Genomic DNA, 20,118 nt, shown 5'->3' with positions numbered 1-20,118 from the left:
CAAATTTACCAAAAAACAAAATAAATATCTGCAGCTTTTAATGAAATAAAAACACAAATGGAATAAATTTACCACAAAAATAACAAATTTACCAAAAAACATAACAAATTTACCAAGAACATAATAAATATACCACAAACTGAATAAATTTAGCACAAACATGATAAATTTACCAAAAAACATAAATATCTGCAGATTTAATGTCACAATCACACAAACTTAATACATTTCCCACAAAAATAATACATTTATCAAAAAACATAACAAATATCTGCAGCTTTTAATGTTATAATCACACAAACATAATAAATTTAGCACAAAAATAATAAATTTAGCACAAATGTAATAAATTTAGCACAAACGCAATAAATTTAGCACAAACGTAATAACAGCAGCCTCCTGCAAACGTAATGAGAAGTCTCCTGCAAATGTCCAGAAAAGACATCTATGTGACGTCCACATTTGTCTTTTCTGGACATTTGCAGGGAACTTCTCGTGGCGTTTGTGGAGGAATGAGCGACGTTCAGACACTTAAAGTCGTTTTTTTCCCAGCAGGAAGTTAAAGACGATCTGCTTCTTTTGTTCGAACCGCACTGACGTTCGTCTTCATCAAGTTCACTTTTGTTCCTCGTTTTTCTCTTTTTATCTCCGTCTTTCTTTTGCTGTTGCAGACGTCGATTACTAAACCGCTTTTAACATCAGCGATGTTATCGCGGATTAAAGATGTGCAGAAGTCAATAACAGTTCCTGGACCATCAGAAGACCTGTATCAGGGACAGTTTAGGGGGTTTTTGAACAAACGTGGAAACCTGGTTCCTGCGCTCAAAATGCAGACAATGTTCCCGAGTTTGGTAAAAGTTCCTGAGTTATTTGGAGAAAGTTACCGCGATTAAAAAGAGTTTTTCAGCCGACTCATGTTAAAGCTCAGCGGAAAAGTGTTAAACCACGACAAAAGAAAGTCTCCCGAACCAGACCTGATTTTTATTGGCCTGATTCAGGACTCGGATTCAGGACTCGGATTCAGTGAACTGAGACACGAGCAACAACAACATCCCATCATCGGTGATCAGTTTGTTCAGAGCTGCTGAGTCTTCAGAGTTTATCGGAGGCGGTTTGATGAAGCTTCAGTGATGAGGAAGCTGAAGCCCATCTGAGGTCAGCCGGCGACGGCGAGCGACGACCTCGAACCGAAGACCTCGAACTGAAGACCTCGAGCTGAAGCTCAGCGAGGCGAGGAGGGACTCGCTCTCACGCCTCGGTGATTTCATCTCGCTGCTTGTTTTTCTCTCCTCAGACTTCAGCATCACTGCAGCTCCACAACACGGCCAAAAGTATACGGACACCCGAGGTTCTTCCTCACCGATGTGGAAATTCATTTCTGTGCGGCAGTTGGCATCGTGTCCTTTTTTAAAAAAAGACTGATCTTTCCAAAAATGACACAAAGTTGAAAGAAAACAAATGAACAGAAAACATGTCTTCCAAACCCACAGAACTGCAGGTCTGGAGGGCACGTTTTTCGACTTTATTTTCAATACATATAGTTTTTGGTTTAAAAAAAAAAAAAAAACCTTTGAAATTTTGGGTGATTTTTAAAAATGTCTGACAATTTTTTTTCTTTTGTAATTTTTGTGATTGTGCTTTTTTTTCTTCGCTTAATTTTCTGGGAACTTTAAAAAATTGTTTTTCTTTAAAACATACATTTTTTTTTCCTTCAAAATTTTTGTTTTGTTCAAAAAAAATTCTTTAATTTTTTGAGATTACTTTTTTCTCTTAAAATTTTTAGCCTTTTTTCTTTTTCTATTAAATTTTTGGAGATTTTTAAAGAAAACATGGCTTTCAAACCTGCAGGCCTGCAAAACAAAAACACCCGAATCACACCAGAAAGTGCATGAACAACATTATAATTCCTATTTCTGTTTAATTTTATAGGTCACTAACTTGCAAATGACTTTCTAGGAAATTTCTTGGAGCGATCTCTGTCTAATGTGGAAAACAGGAATCTTGTGAAAAGAAAAGCTCCATTGAAACTCGTTCGTTTATTCCATTTATTCTTGGAAACTCTTTGCAGAGGTCGAAACGGCTGCCTGCCTGTCGACCGTGTCACAGTTTTCACTGTCAGTCGGAGCGGATACTTTGGACGTTTATCTGCATTAGATCTGCTCGGCTGCTCGCCTCCGCCGGCTTCATTAGGCAGCTCCGCTCAGCTGTCCGAACACCAGCACCTCACCGACATCATCGCCCAGCAGCTCGTCACCGTGAGTTTGTGTAAAACCAGTTAACGCGTATATTTGAATGACTGGTTCTTTATTGCCAGTAGAGCTGAGCCGTGTACACGAGTTTGTTTTCTGACTCTCAGCAGATAAAAGCAGCCTGAAAAATGTTAAAGTGGTTACTTGTTTTTCTTATGTGTGTTTTTTATTCACTCTCTCTTTCAAACTCAAAGCATTTTTAAAATTGTGCTCGTGCACCGCTTTGACCGACACGGACGACACCGTGGCGGCGCGTCACTTCAACGTGCTGAAAAAGATGTCGAAGCGTCTACTCGGGTGCCTCCGTCTGAGCCAAAAAACACAAACAATAAAATAGATAAAACCTGGCAAACAGACTATAAGACAGTTTTCACCAAAAAGCCATAAACTGCACGTAACACAGCCAAACACTGACCTGTGCAATATTAAGGGAAATAAACGTGCACGAACACCGCTGAAATGTAAAATCTGTCTTATATGTGTGATATGTTTCTATTCCTTTTTAGAATCTTTCTCTCTTTTTTAACATATTTTTACATTTAGTTTTTCAATTTTTTGTTATTTTTTTCTTTATATACCTTTATAGATGTTTTAGTTTGACAAGACTGCATCCAGTTTCATTGTTCATGTACAACGACAATAAATAAATCTATTCTGAGCTCTGCAGTCATTTCTCCAGGGAAACACGCTGACGGTGACTCTGTCCCGTTAATTACAGAAGCCACATGTTCGTGCAGGTGGGAAAGAGGTTTCAGAGTGTCATCAGGTGTGTTTCCTCCGCCCCCCTCTTTACCTGTCCCCAAACTCGACACGCCCACCTGAGCAAGTTACAACAAGAGACTCAACCACGAGTCTCAGCTGCTTCACCGCAGCGAGCCACAACCGCGTCTGCTCACGCAACGCCGCTTTCTGTCAAACCTCCAAGTGCAAACTGAAACTGCGAATATAAAACAACAGAAACACGCCGATTTTTTAAAAAAAGTCCCATTTTTCACGCTCACATGAGGTGGTGTTTCAGGCCATTTGAAAAAGCCATATTTCGTAAAACTGCAATACGTTTTAGGTCACATGATGTACAACAAAGAGTCACAGAAGAGCTACGAGAGCTGTTATTGCATCACATAACTCCCACAATTCCTCTGTGAAATCGAGGACTACATCTCCCAGAAATCCCTCGTTACCGTCAGTATTTTGGACTTATTGTAGGAGCTGAGCTGGAAGTTCACACTCAGATACACAATCTGGACTACATTTAGGACACATGCATGGACACGTAAGATACGACACGTTAAACGGTCGGCAGCTGAGATCATCAGCTGTCAAAGACGTTCTCTGTCTGACGACATCGACTCTGAACCAGCAGATTTTGGGTCGTTTGTGTGAAGATCTCCGTCTGAAAAACAGATCAGTCTCTTTTTTTTCTATTTCAGGGACAAAAGTTGAGATCGCAGCCAACACGTGCGGATCAGACTCCGGACCGGACGAGTCACGAGCTCCTAAACGACAAACTGTGAGCCGAACGCCTGCGAGGAGGAGAGCTCAGATCCTCTGAAAATAGAAATCACAAACATTTCAGCCTTCAGATCCAAAAATAATCCAAAAGCGACTCTTTCAAACGAGTTTTTTAAGATCATCGAGAACGGTTTCAGTTTTAGATTTCTGGATTTAGATCAGAGCCGTGAGAGAAAAACAATAATCAATACAATATTTCCACTGAGCTGATGAAAAAGACGAAGAGTGGAATTATTATTATTATTATTTTACACGCAGACGTGCAAACTCTGATTATCGTGTCATTTATTACGTCACAGTGTGGAAATAATAATATCCAAATCATATTTTTTATATTTTAAAATACTGCAGACACTGAAGACCAAAGTTAAAATTTTGCAGGCGTGCTGTCGCCCCGCAGACGGCAGGTTTGGTTTGAGGCGACCGTGTGTCACGACCTGCTTTAAAAACTGAGACGATTATTCTGAACCGGCTGTTTACAAGTCCGGATAACGCTCCGAAATACTGAAAATAACTCACAAGATTTGAAATTTGGAAAAAGGCCTCATTCAGCCGTTCGGACGAGCCGCATCAAATTCAGAATAACGTCGTGTTCGGAATAACGGAGGAACGTTGGTGTGATTTTTTGTGTGTTTTCTGGTTTAAGTCAGTTTTTGTTTTGGAGATAAAGAAAATCCAGCTCCCGCTCAAAACCCGAAACACTGAAGGAATTCTAACCGGGAGCAGCTTCAACTGCTTCGAATCTGTAATCCTCGCCGCCAGACGCCAACGAATCCCCAAAATCTGACTCAGAGCAGCTTTAAGCTCCGTGAGAACGCCGACTTACAACCAGTTCAGAGTAAGACCAGGACCAGGAGTGAGGCGGACTGGTGTGCAACAACTGGTCCCAGCAGACTGCGGGACACACACACACACACACACACACACACACACACACACACACACACACACACACACACACACAGGGTACTCCTTCATTGAACCTCGCCCTGTTTCTCCTCCCTGTAATTAACCCTAAAATAGAACCCGACTAAAGTGAGGAGTGGTCAACACACACACACACACACACACACACACACACACACCCTCACACACACTCACACACACTCTGACACACACACACACACACACACACACACCCACACTCACACACACACACACACACACACACACACACACACACACAGTAACGTGGAGGCTTTGAGGTGACACACTCCTCAGCAGGTCAGAGATCTCCGTGTGTTCAGGTGACGTTAGTGACCTCATCAATCTGTTGTCATGGTGACGGCTCCGACATGATGGACGTCATGAACGAACGAACGAACGAAAGAAAGAATGAATTTATTTCTATATTTTTTTGTAATATTGAGTCTTTTTCTCTTTTTTACGAGTTTTCAGTTTGTTGTGTTTTTTCTATTTGCTTATAATTTTGGGTTTTGGATGTTTTTTTATTATTACTTGGAGGTTTGAGGAGGGTTTTTTGTTTGCTTGTGGTTTTTATATTTTTAATAATTTTAAATGTGGGGGTGTTTTTCCTCCTTTTTATAACTTAAAGGTTTGGGGTGTTTTTTTCTTTTTCATTTAAATTATTTTGAGTTTTTGGGGTGTTTTGGTTTTTTTTGTTTTTTACCTGTCATACTTTAAGTACTTTTTCCTGATTACACTTACTTTTATTTTGACAGTGTGTTTTAGTACTTTTACTTAAGTAAATGATCGGAGTACTTTATCCACAGCTGGAGATAGATACACAGAGGAGTGATAATGCCTAATATGTGTATATGTAATGAATGAATATTTGTAATATGTGTAAAATGACATTTGTTTGTTTTGTTTCTTGCTTTGGCAAAAACCTTTTTGATGCTAATAAAGTTATTTGAATTTGGCTCCATTAGTCTGCTTTTTTTAATTAATGAGTTTTTTTCCATTTTGTTTTTTTTTTAAATAACATTGAGTTTCTGAGGGTTACTTTCATTTTTTATTTTAAATATATTTCTGAGTTTTTGAGGTGCGTTCTTTTCTGCTTGTTTTTGCTTGTGTTTTTTTTTCGTTTTTTTTTTTAAAACAATTTTTGATGCAGGACTGTTACTTGTAACGGAGATTTTCACAGCGTGGTATTAGTACTTTGGTAAAGGATCTGAAAACTTCATGTACTGCTGTAGACGTGATGTTGATGTGGTGAATGTATATTTGTATTATGTGTAAACTGATTTTGCATCATTGCTGATGAAGCTTCACTCTTTGTTATCGGCTCTGATAAAAAAGGCAAAAGGCAGATTTAAAAAAGAAATCAAAGTTTGTCTCTGACCCTGAAGGATGGTTCAGATCCCTAAAATCAGCAGCTGCTATGACAACAATAAACGAATAAAGCGTGACCTCTGACCTCCAGCAGCAGAAGCCGAACCCTCCAACCTGTGCAGGTATAAACAGGAAGTCTCACCTGGACAGTCGGCGGCCTTCCCGGGGCCGCAGTCCGATCCGCTGCGGGGGAACGAGGTCCGGACGGCGGCGGGGAGAACCAGCAGGACCAGCAGGACCAGCAGGCAGCGGGACCCGGAGAACCGGCCCGGCGGAGCCATGATGGAGGCGGAGGGAGGAGTACAGAGAGGAGACAAATAAAGGGAGGAGAAGGGCTGGAGGTGTAAAGAGAGGAGTAAAGATGGAGGTGCAGATCGGTGTGCACGGACAGATTCAGAAAAACACAAACAAAAAGAGTCTTTTTCTCCGGATTAGGTCCAAAAACACACGATCCGCGCGTTTCACCTCCTGCAGGAGCTCCGGAGCCGGAGGTGCGCTGCTAACAGGAGCCGGGGACAACAAAGCGGAGCAGGGCCTGGGGCTCCTTCGCACGCCGACCCCCACACCTCCTCCAGCCCTCGAAGCGTCTGCTCACAGCCCGGGCCGAGCCTCCATCCCCCAGCCCCGCTGCCAAGCTCTCAAACCGGGCGGGGAGAACCGCGGAGCGCCGCGGACGCGTAGATCCAGGAGACGCTTCCAACAGCGGGGCTTCCAGCTGCATCCAGGCCGAGCAGGAGCGACGGTTGGCGGCTGCGGTCGGTCGGTCGGTCGGTTGAATCGGACCGGGACTTTTTTTTTTTGTCCTCCTGTTTCTTCTTCTCTGAATCAAATCAACAAAGGCGGAGACCACGTGACCCGCGGAGACCACTCCCACAGAGGGGGACCTCCCGCACGCGCAGATCCGGATCATTATAGGTGCTGCTGCTGCTGACCCCAGCTCCCCCAAAACCAGCCCAAATCACGCACATTAACCCTTAAATCAGAAGAAAATAAGAAAAAAAGGTTTTTTTTGCCCATCAGCTGATTCACAGACAATTTCAGTCTTTTTTTTAAATTATTTAGTTTAAAGTGTTTTTGAGAGTTTTTTTCTTATTTTATTTCAGATCATTCATGGGCTTTTGAGTGTTTTTCTTTTTCTTTTTTAAATAAAATAAATAACATGATTTTATTTATTTTATGTTTAATAATTTTGAGTTGGGGATGATGTTCTTTATCTTTTGTTTTTTAGTATTTTATCATTATTATCATTACCATTATTATTATTATTATTATTATTATTAACAACAATAATAACAACAATAATAAGAATAATAATAAGAATAATAAAAACAATGGATTCTTTAAATTACATTTTTTATGTTCTTGGGGCTTTAATAACAACATTTCTTTAACAGACGCCAGAGTTTTTTTTTAACCCTTTTGGGCTGTTTGGTACATTTTATTCAGTTTTATCTGTGTTTATGAATATGGCATATATTTTGGCAAGATTGTGTTTTTGTTTAATAGTATGTCCAGCTCAGCTCCTACGAGTCTAAAATACAGTGTAAAAACATTTTTAATGATTATTTATTTATTTATTTAATACATTTATTTTTTAATGTCCTATAAAAGCAAAAAAATAAATAAATAAATAAAATTTTTAATTAGGTTTAAGTCTCCATCTTGACCAAAAATCTGCAGCTGAAGTATTTTTATTACATGCAGTGTTGGAATAAATCACTAGAGGGCAGAATAAAGCTGTTTAGCTTCCACACACACACACACACACACACACACACACACACACACACACACACACACACCACACAGAGGTATTATTAACCCTTTGAAACCTGGAACCTTTTTGTGTTCAGACTACTGTCATTCGCATTTTAAACATAAGAACTCCAGAATTCAGAATAATAATGTATTATTATATTATAATAATTATTGATGTATTCATGTGTTCATCACATTAATGTTGCAGCAGAATTTATACGCTGCTGCTAACACCCAGAAGTTATTAAATAACAACAACAATAATTCTGATATTAATAATACATCATTATTATATTTGGGACTCAGCCTGAAGATGTGAAGTAACTAAAAGTATTTCATAAATACTAAACCATTTCCCTCTGAGGTCAAACAGAGGACAACAAAGTTTAAAGAAGCAGAAAATATATTCAAGTTAAGTACAAATACAACAAACAGCAGCTTTTCTGAATGTGAGGTTACTGAATATTGATCACTCACACACACACACACACACACACACACACACACACACACACACACACACACAGAGTGTATATTTAATCCTCACCTTCAGGTCTGTGTGTTTTGTTAAGCCATCAGGGCTCATTAGTTCACTCTCCTCTCCTCTTTCCTAATCTCCTCCTCCTCCTCCTCCTCCTCCTTCTCCTCTGTTAAAATGAGAAACGCTCCATCTGAAGTGAAATATTTAAACATTAAATATTAATTCTTCATACATGTTGAATTTTTTTTTAGCACGGTCAGCTGAGATTTCACTGAAAGCATTTCTGTGCTGCACAATTAATATCTGCATTTTTCTTTAATTTGTTCAACTTTACAGGAAACGTACCGTGACGTGATTTAGAAATTAACATAAAAAAATAATATATAAATAATAAATATTAATTCAAAACATTAAATTAAACTGCTCAAAAGACTGAGTACTGCTGCAAAACGCCTGTTCATGTCTAAAAATGTTTTTTTTTTGATAAATATATTTTTGGTGAAGGATGAAACTGGTGTGAAATGTACAGCAGCAGATGACAGATTTTGATTATTTTCCCACCAAATCCCCCAAAAACAACCAGACACGATGAAAACGTGAGCTGTTTCTGTGATATTATCAGCATCAGAAATACTGATGGGGGGAAGCTGTTTTTCAAACATTCACCCAAAACAGATTAAAAACAAAGCTGTTCAAATAAATATTGATACTTTGAGACCTGAGCAAACTGGCTCAGTGTCTCACAAAAATATATGCAAGCAACTTAAAAAAATAATTCAAAAATTAGCAAAAAACTGGTAAAATTACAAGAAAATTACTTCAAAATTAATACAAAAGAAAAATACAGTTTACAAAAACATACAAACAAAAAAGGAAACGACCTAAAAAAGTCCTTAAACAATAACAATGTAACGTAAATGTATATAAAAATGTGCATTAGTAGAAATAAAAATCTGTGTATCATTGCCTCCATTTCATACCAGTAAGTAAAAATGTAAACTTGTAAAATCGGTGAGACATGCTGAGTACGTAAAGTGTGCTTGATTATAAAATAAAATCATGCTGTTTTTCATTTCAGCGCAGAGAGCTTCATGTGCACTCGTGATTTCCATCATTTTGTTTTCTTCCTCCGTTTTTTCCCGCTGAAAGCTCTCAGTCGATTAACCCGATTCCACCTGCAAACACACGGAGACGAAGAGCTGCTCAACACGGGACGCACCGTCAGCTTCAATCCTGATTTAACTGAGCAGGAGCAGAGAGGAGGAGGAGGAGGAGGAGAGAGGAGAGAGGAGGAGGAGGAGAGAGAGAGAGGGGGAGGAGAGGAGGGGGAGAGGAGGAGGAGGAGGAGAGAGAGAGAGAGAGGAGAGAGAGAGAGAGGAGAGAGAGAGAGGGAGGAGAGAGAGGAGAGAGAGGGAGGAGAGAGAGGAGAGAGAGGGAGGAGAGAGAGGAGAGAGAGAAGAGAGAGAGGAGAGAGGAGAGGAGAGAGGAGGAGAGAGAGAGAGAGGAGAGAGGAGAGAGGAGGAGGAGGAGGAGAGAGAGAGGAGAGAGGAGGAGGAGGAGGAGGAGAGAGAGAGAGGAGGAGGAGGGAGAGAGAGTGGAGCGGGGAGAGAGGAGGAGGGGAGGAGAGAGGAGGAGAGAGGAGGAGGAGGGAGGAGAGAGAGAGGAGAGAGGAGGAGGAGGAGAGAGAGAGAGAGGGAGGAGGAGAGAGAGAGAGAGAGAGGAGCAGGAGGAGAGAGAGAGAGAGAGAGAGAGAGAGAGGAGAGGGAGAGAGAGAGGAGGAGGAGAGAGAGAGAGGAGGAGGAGAGAGAGAGAGAGAGAGGGAGAGAGGGAGAGAGGGAGGGGGAGAGGAGGAGGAGGAGGAGAGAGAGAAAGAGAGAGAGAGAGAGAGGGAGAGAGAGAGGGGAGAGAGGGAGGGAGAGAGGGAGAGGAGGAGGAGAGAGAGAGAGAGGGAGGAGAGAGAGAGAGAGAGGGAGAGAGAGGAGAGAGAGGAGAGAGAGAGAGAGGAGGAGGAGGAGGAGAGAGAGAGAGGAGAGAGGAGAGGGAGAGGGAGGGGAGAGAGGGAGAGAGGAGGAGGAGGAGAGAGAGAGGGAGGAGGAGGAGAGAGAGGGAGAGAGAGAGGGAGGAGGAGGAGGAGAGGGAGAGGGAGGAGAGGAGGAGGAGAGGAGGGAGGAGGAGGAGAGGGCGAGGGAGAGGAGGAGGAGGAGAGGGAGGAGAGGGGAGGAGGAGGAGGACGAGGAGGAGGAGGAGGAGGACGAGGAGGAGGAGGAGGAGAGAGAGGAGGAGAGAGAGAGGAGAGAGGAGAGAGAGAGGAGAGAGAGAGGAGGAGGAGAGAGGAGGAGGAGGAGGAGAGGAGGGGGAGGAGAGGAGGGGGAGAGGAGGAGAGAGAGAGGAGAGAGAGAGGAGGAGGAGGGAAACAGAGGGAGGAAAAAACAAAAGCCTGTAAAATAAATGAATCTCTCAGAGCTGACGAGCGTCATTAAATGTGTTTTAAAGAAAACGTGAAACAAACGTGAATTCATGATAAATGTCAAAAATCTATTCGTTCGTTTTCTTATAATCCAGAATTTTCACGTTCTTTTGAGACAGACAGCGAACACTGACGTCAGACTTCACTTTGTGTTTGTTTGTTTAAACTTTATTTTTATTGTGATAAAAACTATGACTCACTGTTGACTCTATGTGTGTGTGTGTGTGTGTGTGTGTGTGTGTGAGGTTTACGAGTTGTAAATTACACTAAAAACTAAACTAACTAATCTAAAGTTACACAAAGTAAAGTTAAGTAAACCAAGCTAAACTAAACTGAAATTAAACCTAATCTAAGGTGACGTAAACTAATTCACCATAATTTAAGGTAACGTAACGTAACGTAACGTAACGTAACGTAACGTAACGTAACGTAACGTAACGTAAAATAGCTAAATACGAATCTGAAGTAAAGTAAATTAACTTAACGTAACTTAAGTTAAAACTAAACGAAACAAAACAACTCTAATCCGAACCCTCCCTCCCTCCCTCTCCGAATCCCAAAATCACATCACTTTCTGTAAATCTTTACGTTTTCTCAGTTCGATTTCGAAGAGCTTGTTTCAAATGAACTTGATAACTCGATTTGATAAAAACTAAATTAATTTGTTAATGTGTTACCCACTAAAGAAACTGTTTAGTTAAAGATGCCGTTGTTGCTGTCGGTGTATCTCATGTTGCCAGAGTCTGAATTTTGGGAACGTTCGGAGACCGGTCTGTGAATCAGCCGTCAGTCCAGACAAACGAGCTGATGAAAAGAGAAAAAACAGATAAAAACCTCGTTTGTTGGGTTTAGAGTCGACTCTGAAGTTCAGAGGTCTGTGGTGTTTCTCAGGTGTCGGCCTCACCTGAGCCGAGCGCTGACCCCCACGTTTTCTGCCCGGCGACTCGCTGTCAGCTTCCATTAAACACAAATCAGCCGAAAATCCATTAAGGGCGTTTTTGTCGGCGAGCGGCTGCACATCAAGGATTTTACGTAAACAGCAGAAAACACACAAAGCAGAGAGGGGCCATTAATTATGGATGCAGAAATACTGCATTGTGGGTAAAATCAGTGACCGTGTTAGCGTGACGGACAAACGGTGAGCCAACGAGAATAATGTCATTGTGTTCAGAAAAGTGTGAGAGCGCCGAGGGTTAAAATCCCCCCAAAAACCAAACAATCACAAAAGTTTAGAGCAAAAACTAAAAAGTCTCATTTTTATACATTAACATCACTTTTAGTTCTTCTTACGGTTGCTTTACTTTTTCCTCTTTTGCGTTTTATATTGTTGGTTTTGGGGTTGCAGTTTTAACATTTGCTCAGTTCAATTCAAAACTTTACTTTAATTAACCCTTTAAAAGCTGAGAAAATGGGTTTGATTTTTGTTGAAAAGATGGAAGAAGGCAACGAGGAACTTAATGAGACACAGCAAAAAACGAGCAAAAATATAGTAAAAGGTTACAAGAAAATAACCTTAGAATAAGCACAAAAAACAATATAAATAACAATAAAAGCAATAAATCAAAATGAGTTTAAAACGTGTAAAACAGTGAGCTGGTTGTGTTTGAGCTGCGTGTGAGCGTCGGCTGTTTGCTGAAGGTTTGTGAACGTCCGCTCGGCTCGATCACGTCCGCTCGGCTCGATCACGTCCGCTCGGCTCGATCACGTCCGCTCGGCTCGATCACGTCCGCGTGTCTTTGTCTCATCGTGTGTTTGTGTTCGACATCAGCTGTTTTCATGATTTCATTTGCTCTCATGACTCATCTTTTGTCTTCACTTTGTCTCTGAAGAGTTTTTTTTCCACTGAAGGGAGCAGCAGGTCCGACCGGATCACCAAACCGTACATAGATTTTATTTCCTGCACTTCAACAGGAAATTAAATTAAAGGTACAAACAAAGCATCTTATTTTGAAGGACTGTCGGAGCTTCAACCTGAGGTCATTAAAGGTCATTAAAAAAATCCCACCGCCACTTTTTAACACTTTTTTCCAATATTTGATCATTTCTTATATATATATGTATATATATATATATATATATATGTGTGTGTGTGTGTATGTATGTATATTTATGTATATATATATATATATGTATATATATATATATATATATATATACTTAATCCTCAATTTCCTGCACTGTGGTAAATTTGTCTTTTTTCTGCATCAATTTAAGGTGTACATGTTGATAATTTGGTCAAAAATAAAAGTCTACTTTCATCTTTTATTGATGTGGTCGAGTACATGCGTTTAAATAAATCTAAAATACTGTGATAAAATATATATTCCAGCAGCAGCATGAAAAAAGTAAAGTTAAAGTACCTTAAAATGAGTAAAAGTACTCAGAGTTGCGGCGTCTCCAGCAGAGGGCTCTGAAAGAAGGAAACACGACAAGTCAGATTTCTCTCTTTGTTTGATTCAGTTAATTCAGAACAATAAAACTTGATTTATTCCTGTGTGATTTTATGCAGCAGCTCTCTGCCAAGTCAGCAGAGACATACGAAGGACCAAGAAAAAATAATTAAAAAATACAGAACATATAGGAATAAATATATGCATACTAAAATAAATACATTGTAAAAAATACATTAAAAATGCCAAAATAATATACACAAATATCAATAAAGAGGACAATAATAAATGTATAATTTACTTACCACATTTTTGTTAACCTGCTTTTATTTATTTATGTATTTGTGATTCTGTTTCCCATTCCTTTCCTTCATGTTATTATTTATTTATCCATTTATTCAATAATTTATTTATTGTTTTATTTATGTATTTATTTTATGTAAACATTTATTCATTTCTGTATTCATGTATCCATTTATTCATTGTTATGCCTGCATTTATTCATACATGTATTTCTTCCATTTTTATATTTGATTCCTGCATCTTTAAGCATATTGATTTATACATTCCTATATTTATGAATACATTCATTTCCTTATTTATTGATTCTTGCATTTATTTATACATTTTTTAAACTCCATATTTATTTTTTTATACATTCATCTGTTTATTTCGTAATTCCTGTATCTATGTACACATCTATTTATTTCCTTATTTATTTTTAATCCTGCATGTATTAATACACTGATTTCAGTATTTTTAAAAAAATTCTTAAGATACTTAGTTCCCTATTCATTTATTTCTGCATTTATTTATACATATTATATTATTAATATAAATTATTATTAAAATAATTATTATCTCAAGAACATTATCATTATTTTTCTCTGCTGTTTCTATATTTGCATTTTCCCCCAAAGAACATTTAGTTTAACCAAATTCAGGCACACATTTATATGATGACATGTTAATAAAGCAAAGTGAAACTGAACTAGAGAGAAAGAGGAGGTGCAGAGTGAGCAGGAGGAGGTGTGGAGTCAGAGAGAGGAGGTGTGGAGTCAGGAGGAGGAGGTGCAGAGTGTGAGTCCTGCAGGATCCGTCATTCAGCTCCAGCAGTCAAACAGGGAAGCAGCTTCAGAGTCTCTGCTGCTCATGGAGGAGAAACTGTCGGACCTCCACCTTCACAAGGAGAACACGCACTTTGAGGAGTTTTAACAAAAAGGAGACAGCCGCAGATATGAAGTTTTGGGGAGGAGGAGGAGGAGGAGCGGCGCTGCTGCTGCTGCTGCTGCTCGGGCGCTGCTGCTGCATCAGTCCTGACAGGAGAGGTAGGACTGACTGGGGAGAGCTGGAGCTCCGGGGCGGGAGGAGAGAAAGTCCGGGGAGAGCTCCTGGAGCTCCAGGGCGGGAGGAGAGAAAGTCCGGGGAGAGCTCCGGAGCTCCGGGCGGGAGGGAGAGAAAGTCCGGGGGAGAGCTCCGGAGCTCCGGGGCGGGAGGGAGAGAAAGTCCGGGGGAGAGCTCCGGAGCTCCGGGGCGGGAGGGAGAGAAAGTCCGGGGTAGAGCTCCGGAGCTCTGGGGCGGGAGGGAGCGGGAGTCCGGGGGAGAGCTCCGGAGCTCCGCAAACTGGACTTTGTGCAGTTTTTAACAAATAAGAGATTTAATCTTTTTCAGCGCTGCTGTTTCACTGTTAAACTGCAGACCTTACTTTTCATTTCACACTTTTGCTGTGAAAATCTGTCTCTTCTGTAAGCGGATGAATAATTTCAATTTAATATAATTTGTTATGACAATTAATATTATTTATTCAAAGTTCACAATGGGATTTTGTGAAAAATCAGCAGTAACAACAAAAATACGGTCATGGAAAACCTGGAAAAGTCATAGAATTTGCAGGCCTGGAAAAGCTTTTGAATATTAATAATCACACCCTGAAATTTTGGAAAAGTGATGAAAATTAGTTTCACAACCCTGAATAATAACACACGATGTGTTCAAGTACTTTTGGGAATATGAAACTCTAATGAGAATTTTCTGTTTTTACAGTTTCAATGTGCTCATTTTTTTTCTTTAAAAAATAAATCACCATCAGATTTTATTGTGAAAAAAATCACCACACATTTATTTAAAATTAAGATCTCCAAAATTCCTCGAAAAATAAACAAAATATTAAAAACCATAAAAAGTTTTTAAAGGAGAAAAAACGGACCCATTTTCTTTAAAAATCATCAAAAAACTTTTGACCAAGAATAAATGCAATTTTTTATTTAAAAATCTCAACAACAAAAAAATGCCTACGTGTTTTCCTTCGACAGTAAAATAAACGCTTCATCTGAAATGACGTTTGAATCCAGTTTGAACCTGATGTGTATTAAAAACGTCAGGTACGTGGGACAAAAAAACATTTGTTATGATGGGCCAAACACTGAAGTGTTCGTCCAAAAAGCTGCCAATTCATTTTCTGTTAATCAGCTAATTGATTAACAAACTCATCGTTGCTGCTGTAGTCAAAGAAAATATTGGGTAATTTAATTTATAACAAACATCATGTTTTATCACCTTTTTTTTGTTATTTTATGCAAAAAAAAATAAATTTGTAAAACATTTATAGAGATGTAGTGAAGTAAAAAAAACAAAAGCAAAGTTGCAAAAAAACGTAATTATGAGATTATTAAAAATATTTAATAGAGAAGTGGGATCTTACAGCTGTGAATAGACTGCAAATACAATTTAGACCACAACAGGAATATTACAAAACTGTGAATGTGTGACTGTGCTCCAGATCATCAGACGTCCTCAGGTTTCTCTGACAGACAAAACAAACCGCTGCGAGCTGATGAAAGCAAACTGCTGCTGTCACATCACAGCTGAGAAACTCTCCGCGCTGACTTATCGCCAATTAAAGCTGCATTTCCTGCTGTTTTCTTTGCGTCGCAGCCAAAAACCTGCGAGCTCGTGCGTCCTCTCTGCGGCCGCAGAACCCGTTTGTTTCCACCATCAGCGGATTATTTCCTGCGTTAGTCGATACCTGCTCTGCTCGATAAACCGTCAGAAAACAGTGAGAGGTGCTTATTATAATAAATCACAGCCTGAGGAGGTCTGCTCACATGTGTTTTCATTAGATTTAGATTGAATATAAATATACAGCTCATATTTAACGGCCTAAAATCTGAAAATGTCTTAAAACCTGAGAAACATCCTACGATCCTTTTAATGCCCGTAAATCTGAAAATGTCATTAAATCTTAGAAACCTCCTAAAATCCCAGAAACACTTACGGTCGTAAAAATGATCTCGATTTCATCAAAGCGTCTGTTCATCGCTGCACCAGATGAATTATTCACGAAATATATCACAGATTTTAATTTGGATCCTTCAGTGTTTGACTCAGAGTGAAAAGATGAGGATCAGCCAGAGTTTAGCTCTCACACACCCAGAGAGTCCCAGAGAGTCCCAGAGAGCCTCAGAGAGTCCCAGAGAGCCTCAGAGAGTCCCAGAGAGTCCCAGAGAGTCCCAGAGAGTCCCAGAGAGCCTCAGAGAGTCCCAGAGAGCCTCAGAGAGTCCCAGAGAGTCCCAGAGAGTCCCAGAGAGTCCCAGAGAGCCTCAGAGAGTCCCAGAGAGTCCCAGAGAGCCTCAGAGAGTCCCAGAGAGCCTCAGAGAGTCCCAGAGAGTCCCAGAGAGTCCCAGAGAGTCCCAGAGAGCCTCAGAGAGTCCCAGAGAGTCCCAGAGAGCCTCAGAGAGTCTCAGAGAGTCCCAGAGAGTCCCAGAGAGTCTCAGAGAGTCCCAGAGAGTCCCAGAGAGCCTCAGAGAGTCCCAGAGAGCCTCAGAGAGTCCCAGAGAGTCTCAGAGAGTCCCAGAGAGTCCCAGAGAGCCTCAGAGAGTCCCAGAGAGTCTCAGAGAGTCCCAGAGAGCCTCAGAGAGTCCCAGAGAGCCTCAGAGTCCCAGAGAGTCTCAGAGAGTCACAGAGAGACACAGAGTCCCAGAGAGCCTCAGAGTCCCAGAGAGTCTCAGAGTCCCAGAGAGTCCCAGAGAGCCTCAGAGAGTCCCAGAGAGCCTCAGAGAGTCCCAGAGAGTCTCAGAGAGTCCCAGAGAGTCCCAGAGAGCCTCAGAGTCCCAGAGAGTCCCAGAGAGTCCCAGAGAGCCTCAGAGTCCCAGAGAGTCCCAGAGAGTCCCAGAGAGTCCCAGAGAGCCTCAGAGAGTCCCAGAGAGTCCCAGAGCGTCACAGAGTCCCAGAGAGTCTCAGAGTCCCAGAGAGTCCCAGAGAGTCTCAGAGAGTCCCAGAGAGTCTCAGAGAGTCTCAGAGTCTCAGAGAGTCTCCTAGTGGAAATAGCATGTATTTTCAACAACAACAATCATAACAATAATAATAGAAAGCAAATATTGCCTCTGCAGAAGCTGGAATTTGAGGTTTTTGGGCATTTTTGTTTAAAAAAAAAAAAAAGATTTTTTTTCCCATATTTTTCTAAAAGGTCCAAACGGAGTTGTCTGGTCGTCTTTTCTGTTTTTTGTTTACTTGACCATTGAAACAAAAAACGAGCTTGCAAAGCATCATGGGAGCTCTGAGAGACGAGTCTTCGACCAATCAGGTTGTTTGGCTGAAATAAGAATTTTGTCTCCAGAAAAGAGAAACGCTGAGCTCAGCTGTTCAGACGTTATCTCACTGAGTGTGTGTGTGTTTCTGTGTGTGTGTGTGTGTGTGTGTGTGTTTCTGTGTGTGTGTGTGTGTGTTTCTGTGTGTGTGTGTGTGTGTGTGTGTTTGTGTGTGTTTGTGTGTGTGTGTGTGTGTGTGTGTGTGTTTCTGTGTGTGTGTGTGTGTGTGTGTGTGTGGGGGGGGTGGGGGGGTTCGGTTATAAGTGAAGACAGCTGACTGCACTCTCTCTTTGTCTCGACAACAATTTGATTACGGAGGATTGTGTGACTCTGTGTGTGTGTGTGTGTGTGTGTGTGTGTGTGTGTGTGTGTGTGTGTGTGTGTGTGTTTCGAACAGACTCTCGTTGTGTTTTGGGTTTTTTTTCGGCACAGACGGACAGATGCTTCAGGTCTGCCGGCCAATCGGAGACCAGGATTCAGGGTCTGAATATTGAGTGAAGAGTTAATGGGAGAGATCCTTGAAGAGGATCAGGAGACTCCAGAGGTCCTTAAAGAGATTCCAGGGTACCTTGAGGAGGTTCATCAGGTCCTTGAGATGGTAAAAGAGGCCTATGACGAGGTCCCAGACTTGTCTAAAGGTGGTTTTTATGGTCCCTGAACACCTTGTGGAGTTCCTTGAGGAGGTGCAAGACAGGTGTGAGAAACTTTAGGAGGTCCAAGGGACTCTCAAAGAGGTTTCACGGATATTTGAGGATGTTCCAGAGGTCATTGAAGAGGTTTCAAGGATCTTAAAGAAGGCTGCAGAGGTCCATGAGGAGGTTTTAGGTTTTCTTAAAGGAGTAACAAGTAAGAAGTATTCCTTGAGAAGGTTCCAGTGGTCCTTGAGAAGGGCTGAGGTTAAGGAGGTTGTAAAGGGTCCTTGAGTTTGTTGCAGAGGTCCACGAGGACAAACTAAAGGTCCTTGAGCACATTGTAGATTTCCTTGAGGAGGTTCGAGACAGGTGTGAGAAACTTGTTGAGGTCCAAGGAGATTCTCGGAAAAGTTGTAGAGATCTTTGAGTTTGCTCCAGAGGTCATTGAAGAGGTTCAAAAGGTGCTTGAAGAGGTCAAAGCAGTACATGAAGTGGTTGCAAAGCTTTTTGAAAATATTTGAGGGTACCTTGAGCAGGTTGTAGAATTCCTTGAGAAGGTTCCTGTGGTCCTTGAGGAGGACCAAGTATTCCTAAAGATTCATGAGGTTGTGAAGGGTCCTTGAGTTTGTTGTAGTGCACAATGAGGAGGTTCAGGAGGTGCTTGAAGAGGTCAAAGTGGTCCACAAAGTGATTCAAGAGGTCCTTGAAAAGACTGGAGGAGTTTATAGAGGTTTTATAAGACATGGCAGGGGGCCTGGAGCTTTAAAAACAGTCCTTGAGGAGTTACCTTGAGTCCTTGAGTGAAGTAATAACCATGGCCTGAAGCATTAGTGCCGTTCCTGAGTGTGTGTGTGTGTGTGTGTGTGTGTGTGTGTGTGTGTGTGTGTGTGTGTGTTCCTGGTTGCTCTGCAGTTGGTTTGTTGTGGTTTTTTTCTGGATGTTAAAATGTTTTGAGGCCTCAGAGCTTCAGCTGCAGTAAACGATGAAACACCGACTGTTGTGACTGCAGAGTGTGTGTGTGTGTGTGTGTGTGTGTGTGTGTGTGTGTGTGTGTGTGTTTGACTTTTGGGAAAGACCTTGGCTGTGTGTGTGTTTGTCTTTGTGCGTGTGTGTGTTTCTTTGGAGGCAGCTAACCGAAACTCTAAAACGACAATACAGAAGACGTTGGAGCCTCGTGGTTACCATGACAACGCTGTTAGCACACTGAGCCGACTGAAAACTACGACAACAATCGTCCAGATTCAGGACAGACTGTGCTCGCCACGCTGTACGGACGTGAAAACAAACCCCAAACTGAACGAGACGAAAACACATTTTTCTTCTGTGTGGTCGTTTTGTGTCTCTTTGTTGTGTTTTGTTGTGTCTTTTATGGACATATTTTGTTTTTTATGGTGTTTTTTTGTCTTTGTAGTCATTTTGTGTCTCTTTGTTTTTTAGTCTTTGTGGTTATTGAGTGTCTCTTTATAGTATTTTTGTCTCTGTGGTTGTTTTGTATCTCTTTGTAGTATTTTTTTTTGTCTTTTTAAGGTTTTTTTGGGTCTTTGTAGTAGTGTTTGTCTCTTTGTGGTCGTCTTGTCTCTGTAGTATTTTTTGTGAGGGTGTCCTGCAGAAGATAAAGTGTAGTCCTACAGAGGATGGAGGGTGTCCTGCAGAGGAAGGGTGTGTGCAGAGGACAGAGGGTGTCCTGCAGAGGACAGGGTGTGTGCAGAAGACAGAGGGTGTCCTGCAGAGGACAGAGGGTGTCCTGC

At 41.2% G+C, this 20,118-nt stretch overlaps 2 protein-coding genes and 1 long non-coding RNA gene across 3 annotated transcripts in view; 1 reads left to right on the top strand and 2 right to left on the bottom strand.

Annotated features, from left to right (window-relative positions):
• LOC121938953 (tomoregulin-1-like) overlaps window positions 1-6,897 on the bottom strand; it is a 44,080-nt gene extending 37,183 nt beyond the window's left edge. Inside the window, exon 1 of the mRNA XM_088071730.1 lies at window positions 6,199-6,897. Coding sequence (XP_087927856.1) covers window positions 6,199-6,337 — 139 coding nt within the window. The 5' untranslated portion in view covers window positions 6,338-6,897. The remainder of the gene's footprint in view (window positions 1-6,198) is intronic.
• Window positions 6,897-20,118, bottom strand: part of LOC148186111 (uncharacterized) — a 29,269-nt gene continuing 16,047 nt past the window's right edge. The window contains exons 2-4 of the long non-coding RNA XR_015775311.1: window positions 13,123-13,172; window positions 8,362-9,537; window positions 6,897-7,029 (exon numbers count right to left, since the gene is read on the bottom strand). This is a non-coding gene — a long non-coding RNA (uncharacterized LOC148186111). The remainder of the gene's footprint in view (window positions 7,030-8,361; window positions 9,538-13,122; window positions 13,173-20,118) is intronic.
• The window catches only part of LOC121966911 (melanoma receptor tyrosine-protein kinase-like), a 40,250-nt gene continuing 34,375 nt past the window's right edge, over window positions 14,244-20,118 (top strand). Inside the window, exon 1 of the mRNA XM_088071722.1 lies at window positions 14,244-14,480. Coding sequence (XP_087927848.1) covers window positions 14,390-14,480 — 91 coding nt within the window. The 5' untranslated portion in view covers window positions 14,244-14,389. The remainder of the gene's footprint in view (window positions 14,481-20,118) is intronic.

Source organism: Plectropomus leopardus, chromosome 21, assembly GCF_026936395.1.
Source record: "Plectropomus leopardus strain MGB_pleo_1.0 chromosome 21, ASM2693639v1, whole genome shotgun sequence".
In the NCBI taxonomy this organism is placed as follows: Eukaryota; Metazoa; Chordata; class Actinopteri; order Perciformes; family Serranidae; genus Plectropomus; species Plectropomus leopardus.
The sequence above is the reverse complement of the archived record's forward strand: the minus strand, read 5'-3'. Positions and strand labels throughout refer to the sequence as shown.